This window comes from Molothrus ater, chromosome 8 (genome assembly GCF_012460135.2).
Source record: "Molothrus ater isolate BHLD 08-10-18 breed brown headed cowbird chromosome 8, BPBGC_Mater_1.1, whole genome shotgun sequence".
NCBI lineage: Eukaryota > Metazoa > Chordata > Aves > Passeriformes > Icteridae > Molothrus > Molothrus ater.
The window spans coordinates 31,364,939-31,387,559 of record NC_050485.2 but is presented as its reverse complement, the minus strand read 5'-3'; the positions used below and the strand labels follow the sequence as shown (position 1 = coordinate 31,387,559).

The 22,621-nt window shown below is 37.7% G+C and overlaps 1 protein-coding gene across 5 annotated transcripts in view; it reads left to right on the top strand.

Annotated features, from left to right (window-relative positions):
• Positions 1-22,621, top strand: part of ATE1 (arginyltransferase 1) — a 68,927-nt gene that overhangs the window by 16,684 nt on the left and 29,622 nt on the right. For all 5 annotated transcript variants that reach the window (XM_036385712.1, XM_036385711.1, XM_054515616.1 and 2 more), the window contains 3 exons: positions 1,296-1,328; positions 6,681-6,862; positions 9,686-9,785. In XM_036385712.1, coding sequence (XP_036241605.1) covers positions 1,296-1,328; positions 6,681-6,862; positions 9,686-9,785 — 315 coding nt within the window. The remainder of the gene's footprint in view (positions 1-1,295; positions 1,329-6,680; positions 6,863-9,685; positions 9,786-22,621) is intronic.

The window sequence follows — 22,621 nt, the reverse complement described above, 5'->3', positions numbered from 1 at the left end:
TACTTCAGGAAAATAACTCAGTAATTCAAAATTTTAATTATCTTGTTTTTTCTTTAAATATTATTGGTGGGTTTTTTCCCTTATCCACCAAACCAAAATAATGCTGCAATTTAATTAAGATACCACAGTCATTTGTTCTTCCAAACTCTGAGTAATTTAGATTGATAGACTAGATCTGAAATGGTAAATTATAGGAAATGTACAATCCCCTGCCTTCACCATTACAGTATAGAAATTCAGTGTTCTTCCATAATTTCTGTATCCAAAGGTTTCCCATCAATCCGTAGATCAGCAGGACAAGATCAGCAAGATGAGGCAGCAATAATCTCAGAACTTAATGGAATTCTTGACAACAAAATCTTAACAACAGTCAGGTTTTTGTAGGTGTCCATATGTATTCTTTTAATCTAAATTTTAATTAGAAATTCCTATTTACTATTACTTTGCAGTGTGGGAACTGCTGACTTATTAAATCACCCAGCCATTACAAAAGGGGGGATTAAACTGTGTATTAAAGTAGTTATTTAACAAGGGAATGTGTAGGGTTAAATACATACCAGAACTCTGCAATGTGTTTATTGTGGACTCCACCAATAAGGAAGTATTTGTATGAAATAAGTAAATGATAGTAAGTGAATAAGTATTGTATTTTATTACTCTAAGAATCTTGGACAAGCTCCAGATCATTAAAACATTGCCTTTTTGGATAATTAGCAGCAGCACATCATTTTGTATTGAGGCAAAAATCCAGGTTTGAAATGCTTGCACTTTCAGGAGGTTGATTTTCTTTCTTTTCTTCGCCCTTCCTCTTCTTTAAAATTAAAATGAACTTGCTTTTAATTTTGAATGTAAATGAATTAATTTCTGTTAAGAGGTATGAGGGCCCCATGCTTTGGTGATAGGGGAGGTATCAATGGAACAGTGGGGAAAGACTCCCTGTTGCAATGAGTCCCAGAGGAGGTTAATGTGTAATTTAAAGTAAAGGACACAGAAACAGACCTGTATTACAGGGGGGCAATTCTCTCACATCACATTTTTAAAAACCATCTCCTGTTTTATAGAAAATAAAGTACTTTGCATAGTTAATTATTATATCTCTTTGTACTTCTAAAGTGAATGTGAGAGTTTAAGGGTTTAAATGAAATTTCCATAAACAAAGCCTGATGATGCTTTTCAAATATATGTATTTGAAAGAGTATATTTAAATATTAATGTATCCTCATGCACTGGTGATGGTTTTCTTTCTTTTTCTGCTTTGCATGTTCTTGGACCCTGCTGAACCCACCTTGGTGCAGTTCACACGATTCCTCTGTGATTCCCCTCTGGAGGTATGTATTCACTCAGGATGGGAGTTTGGAAATGAATGCATTTCATTTCTTTTGTTTCATGAATCTATGAGTATCCTCTTTGCTCTCTGTAGACAGCCAGCCATGGTTAGAGGTGGTGGAGGTGGCTGGCACAGAATTCCTGTCTCCACCAACTGGTAAAGAAGGTTCTGCTGTGTTTCCACACAGCCTGAGGACTCCTTTGCTGGGCAATAAGTTCCCACTGAATTTCACAGCACTGCATTTAAAAATAGAGGCACAAAAGGCCATATCTTTCATGGTTTTCAATTTATTTCTATGCAAAGAAAAGAATGGATTACTAAATAACTTGTTAAACTTGTATTTGACTACAGTTTGAGATAGAAGTTGAGGAGAGATGCTGTTGCTTCATTTCAAGTGAGCAAACTGCCATGGAATCCTTGCAGTGTCTTTCTTGTTAGTCTCAAAGAGCTCAGGACGGCGTGACTGTAATGAAATTGTCAGGTTATAGTAATTACACTGGTAATTTGATCTGTCGCACTTTGAGTGAATCCATGTGTGCAGAGTTTGTTGCTTTTCTCTGCTGAGTCCACTGGCCCTTGCATTCCTGAAAGCTGAAGAGTAATAGAGCTCATTAGACTTTATAGGAAAAGGGCTTTTATCACCTCGTCAACTCGTGCAGCAGACTGCCATTATATTCTTAATTTTGTATGGCTACGTAGATGTTGATGCACACTACCCTGCCAGCTTTATACCCATATTGTTTCTTACAGACACTTTTTATTGACATTTCCAAGCTTGAATTAAATTTTGTGTGGCACCACTACAGATGTCTTCAATTAGATGAAGTTAAATAAAAGGGGTTATGTATCAGAGGCCAAGGGATTCTTGAAATTCTTTATTCTGAAACAGTTGCCACAAGCAAATCTAGCAGTGTGTAGTCTGTTTACTCTTTTGAACAAAAATAATTTAAAATAAAATTTAAACCTTACATGTTTTCAGTTTGTAATTTTTGGAGTTTTTAATGTTATCATTAGCTGCAAATAGTATGAACACCCAAACTCTTCCTGTCTTTTTTACTTCCTCATTTTATTATCCAGTTTAGTTTCTGTTTTGGCTATGGGCTCTGGCAGAAAAAAATGAATGCTTTAAAGAAAAGATACAGTATGAAGAAGCAGAAAATGATGCAGTTTTCTAGCAGTAAACAGCATAATGTAAAGTGAATTGTTTGAGGTATTTTTTTATTTATCCTTTGATTTTAGAGGCTGCATTTAACATTTGCCATTTTAGCAGGTCCCACAGGCAGATGTGGAACTGTGGTCATGGTTCAGCACAGGGGAACAGCCTGCAGGACTCTGTGGGCTGGGACCCTGCTCTTGCCAGGGGGGGGATTCCTGGGAGAAAGTTCCAGGGGAAATCCCAGACTGTTCAGGGTGATCCACCTTATTTTTGATGCTCAGTGAGTGAGGAAGATGTCAGGGACCAGTTGTGTCAGCATCACTGATGGTCATCTCAGTGTTTGTCCTGCCCAAATTGCTCCATCTTGTCCTGAAATAGCAGCTGGAAGGAGCCTCAGCACTCAGATGGACCATGGTGTTAGGCAGTTCAGGGATAATTTTGTTTTATTCTCAAAATATTCTCTAATTGCTGCTTGGATTTTTTTTTTCATCTTGACCGATGTTAAGCATTAAACTGACAATTTTCTAAAACTGTTGTCAAAATCATCTCTCTGAGAGAGCTGCTGATTTATGCCCATTGTTTTGGGTGTGCTATAGCAATATGTTTTCCAGCATGCATTTATGCTCCATGGATTTATGAACATTTGGTGTCTCCTCTGCCTTTTGGATCACTCAGTATTACAGGATCTCTCTGGAGCTATTTACATTCAGTTCTTTTTTAACCATCCTGAATACTTCAAAATCATCATCTTGGTTTGCTGCAGCATTATTCAGTCTTCACTGGAGAATGTGATAGATCCAGCAGGATGGAAGGTGATCTGTTTTCTGTTATGCAAGTGATCATTTGTTCTCATTAACCATGCTGAGATGCTTTTGGATTCTAAAGAACTGAATTGTTGTGAATCTCAGTCTCTGCTCTTCAAAAAGCACATCAGCCTCTGTTTTGCATTGTTTTGTTTATTGATAGGTTTTAATTTTCAAGAGAACTAGTAAGTGAGACCATTACAAGCCTGTAATTCCCAGGATCATCTTCTTATAAAGTGATATTTGACTGACATTTGATGCAGTGTAGCTCAAATTCTAGACTTTTCCAGTCAGGCACAGAATGTATGTGTAAAGAATGTCCTACCAATCTCTAATGGAAGTAGGATAATGTGTTGCTAACCAAGGCATAGAAATCTACCATATGGCAAGTTTGTGTGTGTGCCATTGGGAAAGGAACTGCTGGAATTAATCACTTTGCTTATTTGGCAAATAATTTCCACTGGAGCAGAGAACTCAAGGCTTTCCTGGTTTTTTTTTTTCCTTTGATAGCATAAATTTAATATCGTCCCTCCATGCACAGCAGAAGGTAAAATGGAAAAGTAGAAAATAAGAAATTTCATGAAGCCTCCCAGAGAAAAATAATCATGCACTGTACAGACAGGACACATTTTTGGTATTTAATAATACCAAATAATAATTATAATTATATAATAATAATACCCATAATAATAGCATATAACAATACCCATAATAATTATAATACAGACATTTTTATAATTATCATAATAAGCAAAATACCTGTTAATATTAAAGTAAAAGAATTACCAATGTGCTTTGAGGAAATTCTAGTGCTCTCACCATCACTGAAGTTCAATTATGAGCAGTTAGTACACTAAGGCACTAATTGGGCTATATATAATGCCAGTTCTGTTAAATATTTAAATTTTAATAATGGATTATAAAATGTGAGCATTCAAATGTGCTCATGGAATCATTAGCTAGCAGGATATGAAGACAGGTAGAATGAACATGGAATATGTTGTATTTTTCTCTTCATGACAGTGTAAACATTGGAGAGAAAATTGTGGTTTCCATTTTGTCCTGGATTTTTTCAATATCATCAGATTATAGTAATTCCTTGTATTGAAATAGGACTATAAACTGATAATTTTAAATACTTTGGTCCTTCTGGATTGATTCCAGGGCTAGTGTATAATTTTGGGTAGATAAGATAAGCCCTTTCTGGTGGGGCTTGCTCCCCTGATGTCACTGGTGAATTTTCCATCACCCTTGACAGACACAGTCCCAATGGAGATGTCAGTGGTGTGAAATGGTGTAGCCTGCTTCAGGAAAATGTTTCCTATTCTAGACCTGTTGCAGGTCAAATTGCCTGGATAGTGCACAGGAAATCGAGTTAAGGAGCCAAGTATTCATTGAGGAATGGGAGAAAATGTAATACTGACAAGCATTACAAAGGATTACATTGTATGAGAATTTCTGAAGGTGGAGGGAAACCTTACTCTTTTTAAAATGTTATTTGCTTAATGTAACAGAGATCCCTGTCTGTTTTGCCTGAAATCAGTGCTGTGCTCATTATGTTTGTTCCAGAACATAGACCCTCTTATGTTCATGACATTTCACTGTAATTGCATTAGTGAAATAACTGCAGATTGTGCTTTACCAAAAGTTTTAACTGATGTTAATGCTCAGTGTGCAGAGGTCCAGTGACCAAATCCATGTGCTGCTCTTCGGAGGTTTGGGGTCACACACAGACATTTATTTAAGTTCAGAAGAGTTTGCTTTGAGTGAAAATCTTTTCCATGGTGGCTTAGACTATCTTCTTTAACATTCATTAAATCCTATATGATGAATTTTTGACTAAGAAAGAAAAAATGTGTTTTAACTGAAGCTTATTTAAGCAAGTCTGTGTTCCATTACCAGCCACATCTCCCCATGGCTTTGAGATGTTTCATTTTTCTGTCACTGACTGCACTCTGAGAAAGGAACTTAACCTGTGCTGAGAAATCCTTAGAGAACATCTTTTGCTTGACTGTGTCCCTGCTTTAAAATCACTGACCATGTGATTTCATTTGGCTCTGCTGAAAAGTTGATGCTGCTGAATGAAACCATAACTGTTGGATAAGTGGGCTTTACCTGAGCAAGAAAAGCTGAGTTTAATATGCTTTATCTGGGTTTAATGTTCTCACATACTGCAGATGGAGCTCTCAGATGTTTTCATCATTTCACTTTTAGAGTATTTGTAGCTCCACACTTAGTTTTATGGTATATAACTGTGTAAAAATTCAAACATATTGTTATGTGGCCTTTATTTTGGGACTTGCTGGTTGGGTAAGCCAGTTGAAATGATTTTTGCTCACGTGATTGATTCCTTTTGACACATGTGGTACCAATTAGAGTAACTTCTCCTGCCTATCATCTCTTCAATCAGGGCTACTGTATCAAGATACTTGATTAAACCCACCTTCTGCTGATGTAATGCAAAACAGTTGGTAATAGCAGGCAATATTGTCAGATTTATTGAGTGAGAAGCAGCTTTCTGAAGACCTGGCAATGCAGTGAAAAACATGACTAGATGGATAATTAAGTTGAGCACAGTGGAATTCAGGATTAAAGTAAACTTGACGTGGGAGAAAATGGCATAGCAGAGTTGGTTGTGTAATACAGTTTAAATTAGGGATATCATTTTCTTCTTAATTTCAAGCATCAGTTTCTGGCTCGAGGTGCTTTACCCCATCCAGAGTCAAACTTCAGTGCACATCCAAAACCACAACACACAACAATAGCAGTCCCTTGGTGTTCTTGCAGGGTTTATTCTGATGTGGGCTGATAAAGAAGAGGTTCCACAGATTTTGTTGCCACACAGTTTCAGGTTCTTGGATAAAAGGTGTTTTGTTAGTTATAGAGAGTAAACATCACACAAAGAATGAGCTGCTCAGGTTTTTTTATAAATGGTCATCTGAAATAAACTTAATTGCCACTTTGAGGAAATCAATTTCTATGGCAAAAGTGCTTCCAGTGCTTGGGGATGTGGAGGAGAGAACCTGGAGGTCCTTGCTGTGACAGGGAGTGTTGGAAGCACCAGGCTGGCATGTAATAATTCATTAATAATTTGAAGAAGCACATTGGTTTGTCCTGTCAGTACCATAAGTGCTGGATGGCAGAGGCTATTTCAGATTCACGTTTGGGATGTGTGATATGTGGGTTATACCCATTGTGAGAACAGCAAAGGGCACAAAAGATCCAGTAATAACATTGCTTTCCCTGCCTTTCAAATGTCTTTTTTCCTTTTTTCTAAATGCAGGTGGCCAGCAAAAAATTTTACAGTATTTACTTAGGTGTTGAAATTCTCTTGAAAATTATTTTCATACTGAAAGTCTGTCAGGGAGTTAATCCTTCTCTTGTTCTTACTTAGGCAGAGCATGCCCCAAATGGACCAGAATGTGGCTATGGCTCCTTCCACCAGCAGTACTGGCTGGATGGGAAGATAATTGCTGTTGGTGTAATTGATATCCTGCCCTACTGTGTGTCCTCAGTCTATCTGTACTACGACCCAGACTTCTCTTTCTTATCTTTGGGAGTCTACTCTGCATTACGGTAAGAGAACGTTTTCCTTATCTGCATGGAATTAATACTTGTTTCTAAACTTGGAGTTTTATTTTTAGTCTAAATATATATTAGTAACACTACCTTTAGCAAAATAGTTGTGGGGTTGGTTGCCTTCCAGGTAAAGTTTTAATTGTCATCCTTGACTAGAGATGTAACTTTCTGGTTAGCTAAATACTTTTACAGGTTAAGAAAACACACAGAAACAAAATGCCTCGTTTTTATTGCCGCTGAAAATAATTTAATATTGCTTGGTTTCAGCAGGAAAAGCCCCTTTTTTTTGTCTGAACAGAAATAATTTTTCCTTTGACCTTTTTCTAAGCCCAGGTACCAAATGAAATTAATCACTTTTATAGTTTTATGCACATTGAGATCATAAATAACAGATACCTAAAAAGCGTTGTCTGCTGAATTAGTGCTCTCCTGCTGTACTAGCACGAAGTATATTTTTCAGGTATGTTAATCTCATTATCTTTCTCTTCAGAAAGCCTGATGGAGAGAGTAATCCTATGAATTTTAAAGCCTTAAATTAACTATCCAACATGGCCTTGCAAAACAGTAGGAATTGTGGGTCTTGCTTTTTGCTGTGAACAAAACTTGTGTGTGAAATTGCAAGTTACTGCTTTTCTTCCACAGGCAATTTTATGATTCCATTGTTCCTATAAGTGAAAAATACCCACCCTAAATGAGTGGAAATACTTGTGTAACTCTATTTTTTCCTTACCTTTTTTGCTTCTGTGTTTATATGAAAGAAGCTGGCCACAGACAAATGTGGTGTTCTCATGAAGCAGCTGGGTTTGAGCCTCGTGCCAGACATGTCTATGTTCAAGGCTGAGTGTGAGAAGCTGTAGCATGAATATTTTCACCTGTGGGGATTTGCACTGCACGATGTCAGGTGCAAAAGGAGCCCTGGAATTGGGAGATCCAGGTTTCACCTTTCTCCAAGGGCTCCTGCTGAGAGGCACCTTCTCAGCTCTTGTTCAGTGTCACCCTCCAGGGTGGGTAAATGGCACATTTGAGCTATGTGAAGCACAAACAGCACTTTAAGGAAACTTCTTACCACAATTTGTTCATAAACCTTTTCTGTAATTAATAAACCACATGCAATTTAATATCTCAAAGGTCTAATCTGAATTTGACTGGATTTTGATTAGGATCTGATAATTTTGTAGAATTAATCAGATTTAACAAATCTGGAAAAACGTTGGAACTCCTAAAAACTTGATATTTTTTACTCTAATGGTTTAGATTTTTAGAACTAGTCCATTACAAATGTTAGATACTTGAAATTAGACTAATATTTTCCTTGCGAGATGAACATACAAAATACTAAGTCCTCCTAAGAATTATTTTTTAATATTTGTAATATCACATTACTTTATGTAATAATAGACTGACATAATCCATGCTTACGAATTCTTTAAATGATTTAAAATTTTCTACATAATAAATTTAAAGCTTTTTAGCTGCACCATGAGTGCATGGCTCAGCTTGTGAAAAAGCAGCTTGTAAATTCTGCAGCATTTAAGGCAATAAAAAAGAGTTCCCAAAAGTCCTGGAGGGAGCCTACCTCGTTCTTCTTTCAAAGAGGGGAAGAAAAAAGTTGAGTTAGGGAGGACTTAGGAAGTTGCAAAGGAATCTGATACCTCCAAAGCTGTTGCCAATTTTACTCCAAGGAGGTTGGACTGCATTGCTGTCACTTCCATTTCATGCCACTCTGAGAATTGTTGCTGCTGAGTTGTAGAAAGGATGGGATTTGAGCATCATTTGAAATATGTAGGCATGTAAGTAGAGAGCAAGGGGAGAAGAAACTGCTTAGAAATGCCAGTCTTGCCACAGGAAAAAAAAAATCAAGAAATACTGAGTAATGCTAATTTAATTTTAAGGGATAAATTGCCTCCAGTGTTTGTAGATGCTTCCTATATGAATGTACTCATGTCTTGGATCAGAGAATAGTTTGTGTTGGAAGAGACCTTTTAAAGATCATCTATTCCAGCTCCCCTGCAGTGAGCAGGGACATATTCTTATCCCTTTGACACAGAAAGTAAAACCAGCATCCATTTTTTATCCAGTTTGTTATAGGAGTGATCTGCACAGATAGAAATTCTGCAAAAATGATCATTTATAGAGGAAGCACTGGCTGAGTCTTTGTAGTAACAGTGCTTTCCTTGTGCCAGTAAAATAAAAACCAAACTTTTTTTTTTTTAATACATTGACCTTTTTTTTTCCAGGATAAATGAGAAAATCATACTAACAAGCATGGGATGGGTAAAAATACCTTTTGTTGCATAAAGATGGATGTTTTTACATGCAGATTGCTGGAGCATTAATGATAGAACAAACAAGAGACTTACCCTTGAAGCTTATTTTTCAAAAATACTCTGATGTTTTCCTGAGCCTTGTTAACCAGTAGAATTCCAGAATACCAGTAGGTTTCTGTAGAATTCAAATGTACACAAATATAGATAAGAAACATTAAACAGAGGGTCTTAGTCATTTGTATTTAGATATCAAATCAGACAGCTGGCAGACCAAAACACAAAAATGAAAGTATTTTTAAGCCTGACATGGTGTTGTGCATTTTGATGATTTGTTTGTTAGGTTTCCAAGTAATAATTTTCAGTTTATTATGTTTGGGATTTTTAAAAACATTAGTTTGGAGTTTATGATGCTAATTTTTATTTTATAGAAGTCTAGTCCTTTTATAAGTCCTAGATTAAGAGCCAGATAGCTGTAAAATATTTCAATATGAAGAAGTAAAATGGCTTTAAGAATTGTATTCAAATGTAATTAGTCTTTTCTTTCCCCTCACAGGGAAATTGCTTTTACCAGACAGCTTTGTGTAAAAGCTCCTGATCTCTGTTTTTATTATATGGGTTTCTACATTCATTCATGCCCCAAAATGAGATACAAGGTAAAGTGTGTTTTCACTTATTTCCTTAGTGTGCTGTTATTCAAAGCCTTTGACAGTGTTCATAGTAATACAATATTTTGTAATTGTCATTTTGCATTTTAATGTAGACTTCATATAGTTAAATTTGAATGCTGGTTACTATTTAACTTGGCTTAGGGATTTTTTTTTTCCCCAGTTCAGTTGCATGTGCTATTTATTACATCTTGGCTTAAGAGAGGTTTTCAAGGCTGTCAGATAATGTTTGTCATTTGCTTACCTGGCTATCTCATGTTTACAGTGTCTCTTTCAGTACACTAAAATTCTCCCTTTTTGAGGCTGGCATATTTGTACCTGTTGCTTAGTGACTCCAGGCAGTGATAAGATGTCTTCTTGGGCTTGGCTGGGTTTTACTCTTTATTTTTTGTTAGAGGCTCTGCCCATGAAACCAGTGAGAAGTTTGGTGAGCAGAGATTTTGAGGCAGAGCAGATCTTGAGGAGACGATCAGGAAAACCCGCAGAACATTTACAGAAACCACTCTGGCTGCCTTGTAACCCCTGCTGGTTTCACCTTTGTTCAGACCTCAGTGCCTAAGAGTATCTCTCTTGTGGTTTTAGATCTTGTGAGATGTTGTATCTTTTCTCTTTAAATGCATCATTGCTTTTGGATATTAATATGATACAACTTCAGAGTACTGAACATTGATAGCAATTTGCTGAACACTTACACATAACCATTTTTATCGGTTAATAATGTGGAAAGATAAAAAGTTGACAAAATCTAGAGAAAGAGGCAAAGTGTTTTCATTTCCTTTTTTCCCTTCTCAAACTGTGCTAAAAATCTGCAGTGTTTTCAAATGGCCAAAAATTGTGAGGCTCACTAAAGTGATGGCTGTGAAGGAGTTTCAGCTTGATTATGGCCTGCACTACAGGTGACCAAGAGGATTGTCTTCTGAAAATAACAAATCCCTCTTGTTTTGGTAGATGATGTGTCTGTCTGTGTGTGTCTGTGTGTGTGTGTGTGTGTCCCCTTTGCCAATTTGAATTTTTATGTCCATCTGCTGGCCAAAGAGAATATTAAGTTTGATGGAAGAAGATAGGTGAGTTGGAAAAATCTGCCCTCTCTCATCTGAATCATCTGAAAGGCTGTCACATCACCAGCTTGAACCAAAGGTTTTGATTGCTTCCTTTACTCTTTGGAGATATTTAGAAGTTTGGGGTGATTTGTTTATATTGAGACACTGCAATTTAACATCCCTTGTCTCTTCTACAACCTGCATAGTGCAAGACTTACAAAATGAGTGGATGTCATTTACCAGGGCACTGAAAAAACAAATCTGGCAATAACAGCAAAAAAACCCCAAAAATCCCATTTCTGAAAGGTATCATGGTTAAGAGACTTTTGGATTCAGCTGCTTATAGTGCTTTACTAAAAAATGAACTTTGTGTACTTGGATTAAATGAAGCTCATACATGAGGCACTGCATTAAAGGACCCACTCCACATTTTTATTATTTACTGCAATGTTTTGTTGAGCCTGTGCTGCAGTTTGAAAATGATTACATCAAGAATACAACACTCCCACAATGCTTCTAGATTTCATTCTTAAATAATGGAAATTAATTAAATTGTAGTGGGAGTATTTTACTTTTTGTTTCCTTCACAAAAGCTCTTTTTCTTCCCTTGCTTAGAATTAATGACTATTTGATATGACTGTGATTTGGTAGAATATACATTTTAGTCTTCCAGAAATCTACACAAGTCACTGGTTGGGTAATTAAAGCTGGAGCAGGGACTGGGGAGGATAAGAAGAAAAGCCTGTACCTGTGTGATTAGAACACACCTAATGCTCTCTGCTGGGACAGCAGTAATCCAATAAATGAATTGCAAGGGCCTTTGTTCTATTTTATATTTCCTTTCCTGGATGCATTTGTTTGAGAAGTAGACCAAAGTAATGAAATTGAAAATCAGGTTGACATTAATTCTGTAGTTCCACTTTTCCCTCACTGAAACAGAACACCAGAACCAAATTATCAAGCTAAGCCCTGAAATGCATTTTGATAATGCTGCTGCTCTGTAAGTGATTGGGAGTGGTGAGGTAGGGTGGGGAAGTACTGACTTTGCAGATTAAGTAATTTCAGTAATGCCTGGTTGACTTGGAGGCATTTCATGTTAAAGACTTTGCCTTATTGCAATTTAATAGAGAATTTAGAGGCTCCCTTCCCTTAATGATACTGCTGTGGAGCAGTGACAGGCTGTGGGTGACTGATGTTAAACTGGTGTCAGGTAAAGAAAGAAAGAGAAGGAGCTGGAAAGCCATTCACTGGGTTTCTAGCCCTTTTCTTGTGATTTTATTTGCAAATTACTCATTTTGGGACCTTCAGAAAGGGAGGCTGAGCACAGGAGCAATTCTCTGTAAGAGAAGTGTCTTATGAGAACACAGCATTTATTTACAGTGAAGGCACAGAATTTGAGGGATAGTTATTGGGATCAGTGTGTGACCATCTCATCTGCCATGTTCTCTTCCCACAACTGGTACAATTTGCTGTTTGAATGGAGGGTAATCCACTGGAAGATTGGAGGCCTGAAAGTCCTGGAAGCAGATCCCAGAGCTGGGATTCCTGTGGCACAATAAGAGTTGGAGAGTTCTGGATTCTCAGGCAGGAAGATGAATGGTTAGAGTATCAACTAACTCATGGATCAGACATAATTACAGAGGTTTTTAAAATAAAGCTCCCTTTTCACTCAGTGTTCCCATTCCTTTTGTTCCCCAGCAGCCAACGTTGATTGCAATGTGATTTTAGGACAGTGGAGTCCCAGTGAAATTTCTTTTAAGATGGGGGAAGGGACTCCATTGCAAAATTAGGATATCTTTTAGTTCCCAGCCCCTCTCTGATTTTTTCCCATGTATGGGTTAATATTTACAAACTGGTAAAATAAAATCTACATTAAATTGAGACAAAAGGATTCCTGTAGTCCTATTATGTTCATATGGAAAAATCCAGTGAAAAACCTTAAGCAATGGCTTTGTTCCATTTTTTTTCTGTGTAGGTTAGGGTAATACAAGATTTAAATGGTGCTCTGAAGAAATTCATGACCTTGTGGGAAACCTTCTCGGGCTCTGTTAGATGTGGTAGTTCTCACATTGGAAAATAGGCTCCTGGAAAATTTTCCAAGAGTCATAAGATGCAAAGTCTTTTTCCCTAATGCATTTTGGAGTGTGTGATAAAGTTTTAAGCATAGTATTTTACTTGAAAATGAAGTTGGTCTCAGGGTTGCTTCTCATGTGTTTAAGTGCTGTCTGTGTACTTGTTAATGTTTTCAGTTAAATGCAGTAATTTGCAAGCATATTTATGGACTTACAGAAATAAAAGTAGCCCCTTTAGCAAACAGCCATATCAGAGAAATGCTTGAGAGGACCTTGGATTTTCTTCCTGGATTGATAGTCTGTTTTATCCTGCATCCTTCAAGTAAAAAATGTCACTCTGTGTCTCTGTTTCTGAATTCACATTTTCCAATCACTTCTGAACTCTTTAAGGTCCTTTCTGTTCTTTCCATTGCAGTCCTTTCACACTGATTTTGAGTCTTGTGGTGGGTGATGTTCAGTGGATTTTGAGATTGTGTTTCTGGTATAAAAAGTGTATTTGCTGCCTTGCATTAGCCATTTGGCCTCAGTTGACCTTAAATCCCTTTCTCCTCTAAGTTCTTGTGCTGGGAAGGATTTGGTGACATTTTCTATGTGAGTTTCCTTATTTCTGGGTTTTGGGAGGCTTTTTCGGTGTTGGTACTTGCATAGATCTTGTGAATGCAGTGCCCTTTCTCTTTAAAGGTATCATGGCTTTTGGATGATACAATTTCAGAGTACTGAACATTGATAGCAATTTGCTGAACACTTACACCTGATCATATTTATCTGTTAATAATGTAGAAAGATAGAAAGTTGGAGCATGGATCATTCCTTGTTTGGGTCAAGGATGTGCTTCCCCTGGAGGCCACCCCTCTGGTGCTGGTAAATAACTCTCAGAGCACTTGGAAGTGCACAGCAGATTTAATGTCTTTGTGCTCTGTTATCTCTGTGTGCCATTTTAAGGCCATTCTATGATGTGAAGAGGTGTTTTGACTGAAACCTTTATCCAGACTTGTATGCAGGCCAAAGTAAATGGAATTATTTCAAACAGTCTCCTTTGGTATCAAGTCATGGCCAGACTTCAGATAGATGGAATACTAGAAAGGGCTCTGAAATGTCAGAAAAGAAACAAAAGGCTGATTCAACTGTGATTAATCATTCTTAAACTAAATACCTCAGACTGATTGTGGTTGTGAGTGGTGCCCCTGGAATTTTATGGCACTTGAGAGCCAATTTCTTTGGCTGCTTTCAGGAATTTCAGCATCACTCCTCGTGCAGCAGTGAAATGCATCCAGTGGTAGGCTGCATGTCCATGTCCACAAGATCCACAGGAGCCTGGCTCATCTTCCCCTGTCCAGACTCTTTCACCATGTCTCACTATGGAATTTAATTAATGTTTTCAGTAAGCTCAGATTTGCTGTGTAAAGTGAAATTTGTGAGGGAAGGAGATTTAATGTGATCCTCTGGGATTTTGGGGGGTGTAAGCACATGCTTGTTATGGTTCTGCCACTGACCAGCAAAAAGCTTTGCTAAATGTGTCATTAGTTCCACACAAAAAGAGCTGGTGCTTTCATACCTTCATGTGTCATCTTTTTATTCTTATTATCATCTTTATTATTCTTTTTTATTCTTTATTATTTTATTCTTTTTAGTCTCCTTTTCTCATTGGTCTTACTGTTTACCTTAAAATGGGAAAAATATTTTTAGCTGGGAGTAGTTTGGACGACCAGAGTTGCCCTGAAACTACTGGCTTTTCCAGGATTAATTTTGTAAGTTTATAGGAATAAATCTGCATTGCAATTAGCACAAAACAACTTTTTATGTAAACAGATCATAAAGAGTCAACTAAATATCCTGAAAAGTCAGTGCTTGTTGTAGAGTGCCAAGTTGTTGCTTGCAGCACCATTTGATAATAAAGAAGTGAAGTATCTGCATTGTAAAACCATTATTTAAGAAAGCAGTAAAAGTTTTGGCAACACAGTGGTTTTGCTTTTTTTGGCAGGACCATTAAAAACAAACAGCAAATAATAAAGACAAAAACATACAGTAGTGAAGTCCTGAGAATGATAAGCTGCACAAGCGAGGAGCTAATTCCTGCTTTTGTGTGTGTCTTATTAACATCATTTTTATCCTCCTTCTGCCTTCCTTCCTTCTGTTTTCTCCCTGGACTTCCCTGGATCCTCCCTTACATCAGCAGCTAAAATTGAACATTGATTTCTTCAGAGCTCTGGCCTTACCCAGCTGCTCCTGCTGATGGGCTGGGTTAGTGCCTGAAGAGAGACTCCTCTGAATTCTGCTGGAGTTTGGGCATTAAAACCCAAAGGGATTTTGAGAAGTCTTTTAGAGTGACCAAGACTTCCAGAAGGATTTTGCATGATTGACTTGATGTACACATGTTAAATGTGAAAATCAAGCTGCTTTAATGTTCCTTCAAGGTTTATCTGGTGCAAAAAGGCCTTATCTCTCTACATGTATTTTATCACATGTGTTTGACTGGGAGGGATGTCTGGTTTTTGGATGTCAGAAGACAGGTGCTCTTTTCAGGATTGCAGAGTCCCTTAAAATCTTTTTTCTTTTGTTTCTTCCTTCCATAAAAGCTTTTTCCTTTCACCTTTCCTTATCTGAAAGCCTGCACCAAATAAATGGAACTTAACATGTTGGAATAAACAACTATGAGAATGTGGGACAGAATAAAAACAGCATGGGTGAAAAATTATTAGTTCTTTAGTTCTTGATGCCATGCTAGTGATGAATATTTAAAATCTTTTCTCCTTTACTTTTGACAGCTTCTTACAAAGTGTTTGAGGTTTGTTTTGTTCTTCAAGACACTTGTAGAGAGGTTGTGAAAACCACATTATTATGAGCATCAGCAAGCAGGAATAAAGAGATTCTCCATTCTGGATAGCAACAGCCATAAGTGAATGCTGACAGGGGATTTCTACTGAAAATGTAATTATGTAAAGCAGGATATCAGTGTCTGTGTATATTTCCATGTTTTCATAGCAGGTAAAGATAATGAATGCAATTACTCAATTGCTTCTTTATTTTTTTTGTAAGCTGTTGTTTTTTACTGAGTATAATTGGTAAATTATTACAGTTGTTCCTCAGTACAGGTGTTGAGGCTGTGCTGAATTTTACACAGCATTTTTCTGCAATCCCATTTTTCTTCTAGAAACAGATACAGACCCCAGCTGTGTCTTTTTGCTTAACTTTATTTCTTTTTTTGTCAGTCAGAGCTCCCTTGGGACAGAAGTGACCATATCCCTGGGGATTTATTTTTCTAATGTTGGAAATGTTTATATTCCTAATGTTAAAAATCTGTGTTTCTTTTTATTTGTTTCTGGAGTTTAAGATGAAGTTTGTAGCAGAAATGAAGTAATATGGATATTTATGTTTGACTATTATTTCTAGGCCTTTATCAGGGGAGATGATGTTTGTTCTGTAGGTCTCAGCTGACCTCTGACATCAACAAGTCTCTTTCTCATTATTGCACCTTGAGAAAATAAACTTGGCTTGGATCAAGTTATTTTCATGTGGTCCATAAAAAACCCAACCATATTCTGTATGTTCAGGATTCCCAGTTCAAATGTTGTGAAGAATAAACATAGAAATGTGATTAATTACTGGCATTAACTACCTACATTTGCACATCAGCACGGATGTGCTCTACACCTTTTACTTGTTACAGGAATCTTGTTAATTTGGGACAACCTCACTATGATTTTTTTTCTTAATAAATACGATTTTGCTAATTTGTGTAAGGTTTAAGTGAGCTAAAATCCTACCTTAAAAACCCAAGAGAAAGAGGCACAGTTAAATTGTTGGTCAGTTCTGTGCTGGTGGATGTTTTCAGATTTACTAGAGGTAACTTCCCTGTCTCTGTCAAAGCGAGCTGCTAAAAAGATTTATTCAGGATCATGTTAATAAACCTGAGACAAACCATCCTCTGAATGATGGTAGCTGGTGGAAATTTATCATGTCTGATTCATGACTCAGCACAGTCATAAATTCCCTGCTCATTTCTGACTTACACTAAATCTTACTTGAAGGCTCATTTGGGGACTCCATAGCAACCACTGGCAGTTAAAAGTGAGAACTGTAAATTGTGAAATGCTGAGACAAAAGAGCTGGGGATTTTGTTTGGGTGGCTTTCTTGTGCTTTTGGGTTTGTTTTTTTTTTTGTTTTTTGGTCTTTCATTTATTTTTTTTAAGGGAGAATAATATATTTTACAATTTATATGTCTTCAGTTTTTTCCTTCATGTGAGAAATTAGGTCAAAATTCCCATTTCAGAATTTGCCAATTATAGTTCTACAAACCCATTAGTCCTTGCTAGTAACTGTAAGAATGCAGGGAATTAAGAGTATTGTTAAGGTTTCTATCAAGCAAATGAATTGATGTAGTGCTGCTTCATCAGCTTCAGTTTTGTTGATTTAATCATTTTGGATGGTCCTCAAACACTATTTAACACCCTGTATTCTGAATTTTGTCTTTGTAACTGTCTCTTGGTGAGAATTCTCAAAAGTGAGTTAAAATTTGAGTATTCAGAGATGGTCACTGAACAGTGCTGTGATGGAAAAGGTGAAAACAGATTTATGGAGATAATGCTCTTCACTTTTCTGACACAGTCCCTGTGTAAAGCTGTTCACAGCCAGGCCAGCTCAGATGTTGGACAAAATATTAAAGTTCTTGTGCTCTACAGAAAAGTCAAATCTGTCACCAAAGTATGAGTCCTTAAAACTGATTCATTTTATCTGGGCACCACATTTATTGAAGATGGCAACACTTGGAGTGTTGGATCTCTCATTCAACTCCAAATCCAGCTGCTCTTATTTTTGCTATTTTGCTGATTATGTTAGCTCTAATTAGGCAATATTGTCAAGTGGAATTTATTTGGTCTGAAAGCCTGGAGCTCCTGCTTTTCCTGGCTCTGCCATATTTCACTTGTGGCCTTTACAGTAGGAGCTAGCTGACAAGCCAGTTAATCTACACAAGAGATGTTTTCTCTCCAATTTTCCAGGAAAGGTTTAATGGGAGATACTTTAATGAGGCCTGGTTTAACTGAGACCTTATTAATTTTACAGAGGTAAACTTTTACACGGTACACTCCTCTGAAGTGTTGCATGTAGTCTAGATGAGAATTCATTATTGTGATGATTATTTTCTTTCTCTGAGTTTGTTTAGCTGCTGACTGTACAGTCTACAAGCAAGAGTATAATTAATGAACAGGGTATATTAATGAGGTTCTATTATTTATCCTCAACCCTGATGTTAAACACAGTCTAGTCTGTAAAAAGTACAACATCAGTACTTGGATGGGAATTTAAGTCCCAGAATCCTATAGAGGTGAATGATTTGGAGGCAGGAGGGAAAAGTGGAATAATGGATTGTGTAGTCCATCCCTTTGCTGCAGTACAGCTTCAGTTATATTTGTGTTAACTTTTAAAAGCTGTAGGATGTGAGCCGAGGGCCTCCCTTGACACACTCTTGCACATCTCTGCCTTGGTGTGAGTATATAACAATATATAACATAAATAATATGTGTAACATATATAATATATAACATGTTCTTATCTTTTCTTGTTCTTTAGTGGTCATCCCACTGAAATTCTTTTTCTTAATGTCTCACCTAAGCTTTTTCTTCCTAAAGAAGATTATTATTTCTTTGTTGTTGTGTTTAATTTTATAGGTTTTTTGCAACACCTTTCTTTTTAAACCTGACTACCAACATGTCTCTTCATGGCTTCTCTAAAAACCTCAATCAACCATCCCCCAAAAATACCCCTCAATTCCTTCTCCAGCTCTCATTTTCTAAGCTTTTTGTAACTTTTTAATGCAGCCTAGAAGATTTTCATCAACCAATGTATTTTTGTCCTAGAGAATGGTGGCTAAAATTAGGTCCTGAGCTGCTGAGGTCAGCTCCTAGCATTTGTTTATATAATATGAGTTACTGCCTTCATTGTGCTGAAGATGGTAGCAGCCTCTGGAGGCAAGGAGAAAGGGTGGAAAAGAGGAGAAGAAAAGGGAATTGTGCAACTACAAAGTTTTTAGAATGGGCTAAATTTGGATGTGGGCTGAGTTATTTTTATTGTCAAGGTTCGTGACTACGTGACTGTGAAAGAAAATGTGTTTATGCTGTTGAATTTCTCTGCTGTCCATTCTGCTTTAGCTAAGTCTGGGTTAAAACTTGCATTTTTCTTCTTTCAGGAGAGAATATTGCATTAAATGAGTTGACAGGGCATATAGGGTTTTATGGTTTTTCCTTCCAGTGCTTATGGAGATCTGCTGGATGAATTTTATCTTCCTTATAGTAGTAAATTATTATTTATAGTATTACAGTAAATACCTGAAGAGACAGCTCAAAGTAAAACATGAAGAATTAAAACCTAGAGCAAGGCTATGATAGTACTGGGTTGCAGATGATGGTAATTAATTGTGTTTTCACACCACCAGCATATCCCTGGTAGGGGACCAGATTATTTCATGTCATCCTGTGGTAGCCACCACTGTTACTTAGATGCAAGTAATTTAAAAGCAAACTTGTATTTTCTTTAATTGGTATTAGAGACAGTCGTTGAAGTTTGTGGAGCTTAGCAGGCTCTTGGGTGGTGCTGAGTTTTCCCAAAGTTCCTTGAGGGCTCTGGGAGGCTGCACAGAGCAGGGCCCCAAGCAGGAGGGTCAGAGGAGAAGTGAAATATTTTTGTTACAGCTTCTTTAAAGTTTTTTCTCAGTCTAATAAAATCAGTTCCCAAAGGCTTTAAAATGTTGCCTTATTGTGGAGACCTGGGAGCTTGATGAGTTGTTGCCTTTTCCAGTGCAAATTAAAAAAAAAATAAACAAACCAACAAATAAACAAAAATAACAACCTCAAAGTCCTCCTTGGTGTTTTCAGACACTGCCCCGAGGTTTCTGCTTGTCCTGTGGGAATTAACCACTGCCAAAAACTTTATTTTGTTTAGTTGTTCTCAGCTGAAGAATGGAACTGTTCTAAAAGGAATGGCTGAAACTGTTCAGAGTAGTTATTTGCTGTGTTAGATGTGTTGGACAATTTGGGGATTCTTACTAGAAAGGTTTCAGGGGAGTAGATCATCCTTTTTAACAGATACTGTTTGCTTCTTCCCCTTCTCTTGTTCAGAATGAAAACGTTTTCACAAATAACACTGAGATGGGATGACAAAACAGGGTGTGAAAATGACTCCTTTGTTCATTAATTGAAGAAGAATGGATCTGTGGAGCAAAAGTACATAGCACCCAAAATCTATCTTTGTCCCAACACAAATGCCCTGTTGTTCTGTGAATGGACAGAAGACAAGATGAGCTTTTTGTTCCACTGATGATTGATTTTATTTATTTATTTAAGCTATTAGGGCTAGTGTTCTCAAGGGATGCTTAGTGATAGTATGGGTAGTGTATCCATGATTCATGTAATTATTTTTTTTCTTATGTTCTTTCCATTTTAGTCTTTATCAGTTGGCATTGTGTGGCTTGTTAATTGCTTTTAACTATCTTCCATTCAGGAAAAAGGGAGGAAGGTGGAGAGATGTTACAGTATATTTTGAGGCAGAAGTATTTAGGAACATTTTTGGCTGCTGTCCTTTAGATGTGCAGATCTCCATTCAACTTACTTGACTCAAACTGATGAAAGTTTTTGTAATTTAAACTTATATTATGCCAATATATATTGGCCTAATGTATGCTAAGCATACCAGTGTTTACAGCACTTTGCTGTCTATTTTAGAAGTGTGTTAAAAGTGCAGGGAAGTGCATGAAGCTGCTTTCTTGTTTCCAGATATGCATGCACGTGAGTACAGGGTGCAGCTTACTGATTTTAAAATAAAGCTGGGTGATTGCCTGGGCAATTTTGAGTTATTTTTAACTCTGAAAAGCAGGGATTGTCAACTGTTAGAATGGCAACAAAGTGCTTAACCTCTGTAAGTGCAGTTCTAATTTAATACTCCCCTAATCCTATATTTGGGTGGATGTTTAATACACTCTTGAATTACCAGGTTTTGGAATGATCAGGACTTACACAGCCTATAGTATAGTTACTAATTCCAGCCCATTTGCCTCGAAACTTGTTTTTTAATGTGAAGGTGTTTATAAAGCAAAGTTTTCAGGTGTTTATAAAGCAAAGTTTTCAAACATCTGGCATTAAAACTGAAGTGTTGATGTTTCAGCTCAAAGACTTTGGGGATGCATAATGTTAAACAGTCTGTTTTCCTGAACATGCAAGTAGACATTTGTGTACTTTAAATGGCAGTAATTCAGATGGAGGCATAATGGGGAACGTGTTCTGCCCAGCTGAGAGAAGTGTTGGTCAGTTTTACAGGGCCACAACCTTAATGGATGCAAAGCTGCACAAGGAGTGACTGCTGCAAAACCTCCCATATCATTGCATTTTGTTCAGCTTGTGTGATAAAAATGAACTTACTTGACAAGAATTCTAGGATTACAAGTTTTATGTTTTGTTTATAATTATGGAGACAGAGTTTAATAACATAAGGAGGAGTTTGAAAACAAGTCAACGTCAAAAAGAACATGTTGAAAGGATACAATTATTTTTACTGTATTGTGTCCTCAGGCAGTTATTATTTCCTGCAAAACAGCTTAACAAAAATTCAGTACATCTCTATCTAGCCATGTTTTATGTCTTATTCCTCCTTTTGTTTAGTGTCCCTGTTCTTGGATTCTTTCATCAGTTTCTTACATCTAGCATGGTCTCAGAGGGAATGCATTGAAGCCCTGGAGCTCTCTCATTTCAGTATTTTTTCTGACAGCTAATGTATCTACAGCCTGGTTTTCAGTTTGGAGTGGAAGAGGAGAGAAGAGGGGAGGAGGAGAGGAGAGGCAAGGCAAATATGTCCAGGGCTCTGGGGACACCTCAGAGCCTCTTCCAGTGCCTGAAGAGGCTCCAGGAGAGCTGGAGAGGGACTTGGGACAAGGGATGGAGGGACAGCCCCAGGGGAAAGTGCTTTCCATGCCAGAGGGCAGGGTTAGAGGGGATATTGGGAAGAAATTCTTTACTCTGAGATTGCCCAGAGAAGCTGTGGCTGCCCCATCTCTGGGAGTTCCAGGCCAAGTTGGACAAGATTTTGGGATAGTGGAAGGTGTCCCTGCCCATGGCTGGGGAGTGGAATGAGCTGAGCTTTGAGGTCCCTTCCAACCCAAGCCATCCCATGGCTCTGTGATTGCAGGATGATAGGAGCTGGTAGGTGCTGTGGTGGCAGTTTGGATTCTGGGGCTGCTGCCTCTGACAGCTGGCTGGGCTGGAGGTGGACGTGGCCCCACTTCACTCCCCACTTTTCCAGGCTGGGACACCAACCAGCCATCCCTTCTGGGGTGGCAAAACTGTCTTGGTGTTGCACCCACCCCAGGATTTTGTCTGTTGTGACCTGGTGCAGGGTCAGATGGCTTCAGCTCAGCCCTGTGGCTGGAGCTCCACGTGCCAGGATGGTCCCAAGGTGGTCGGATGCTCTCCTGCTGAGCAGGGACGCCTGGGAGAACACAGAGGCTTTGTTTACAAATTCCCCTCTCCCAGCAAACAAAGCAGGCTTGTTTAACAAACCCTCCACAAACAAAATGGACCTAAAATTAGAGTGCTTGGTTCATGAATGAAAACTTACTATGAAAATAAACATTTTTAGGGACAATAGGAGAAACTTCTTTTAAAGCACACGTGTTTTGATGGTCTGGAATTTTTGTGCAGATACTCATTGATCTTTTGTGCAGATAGC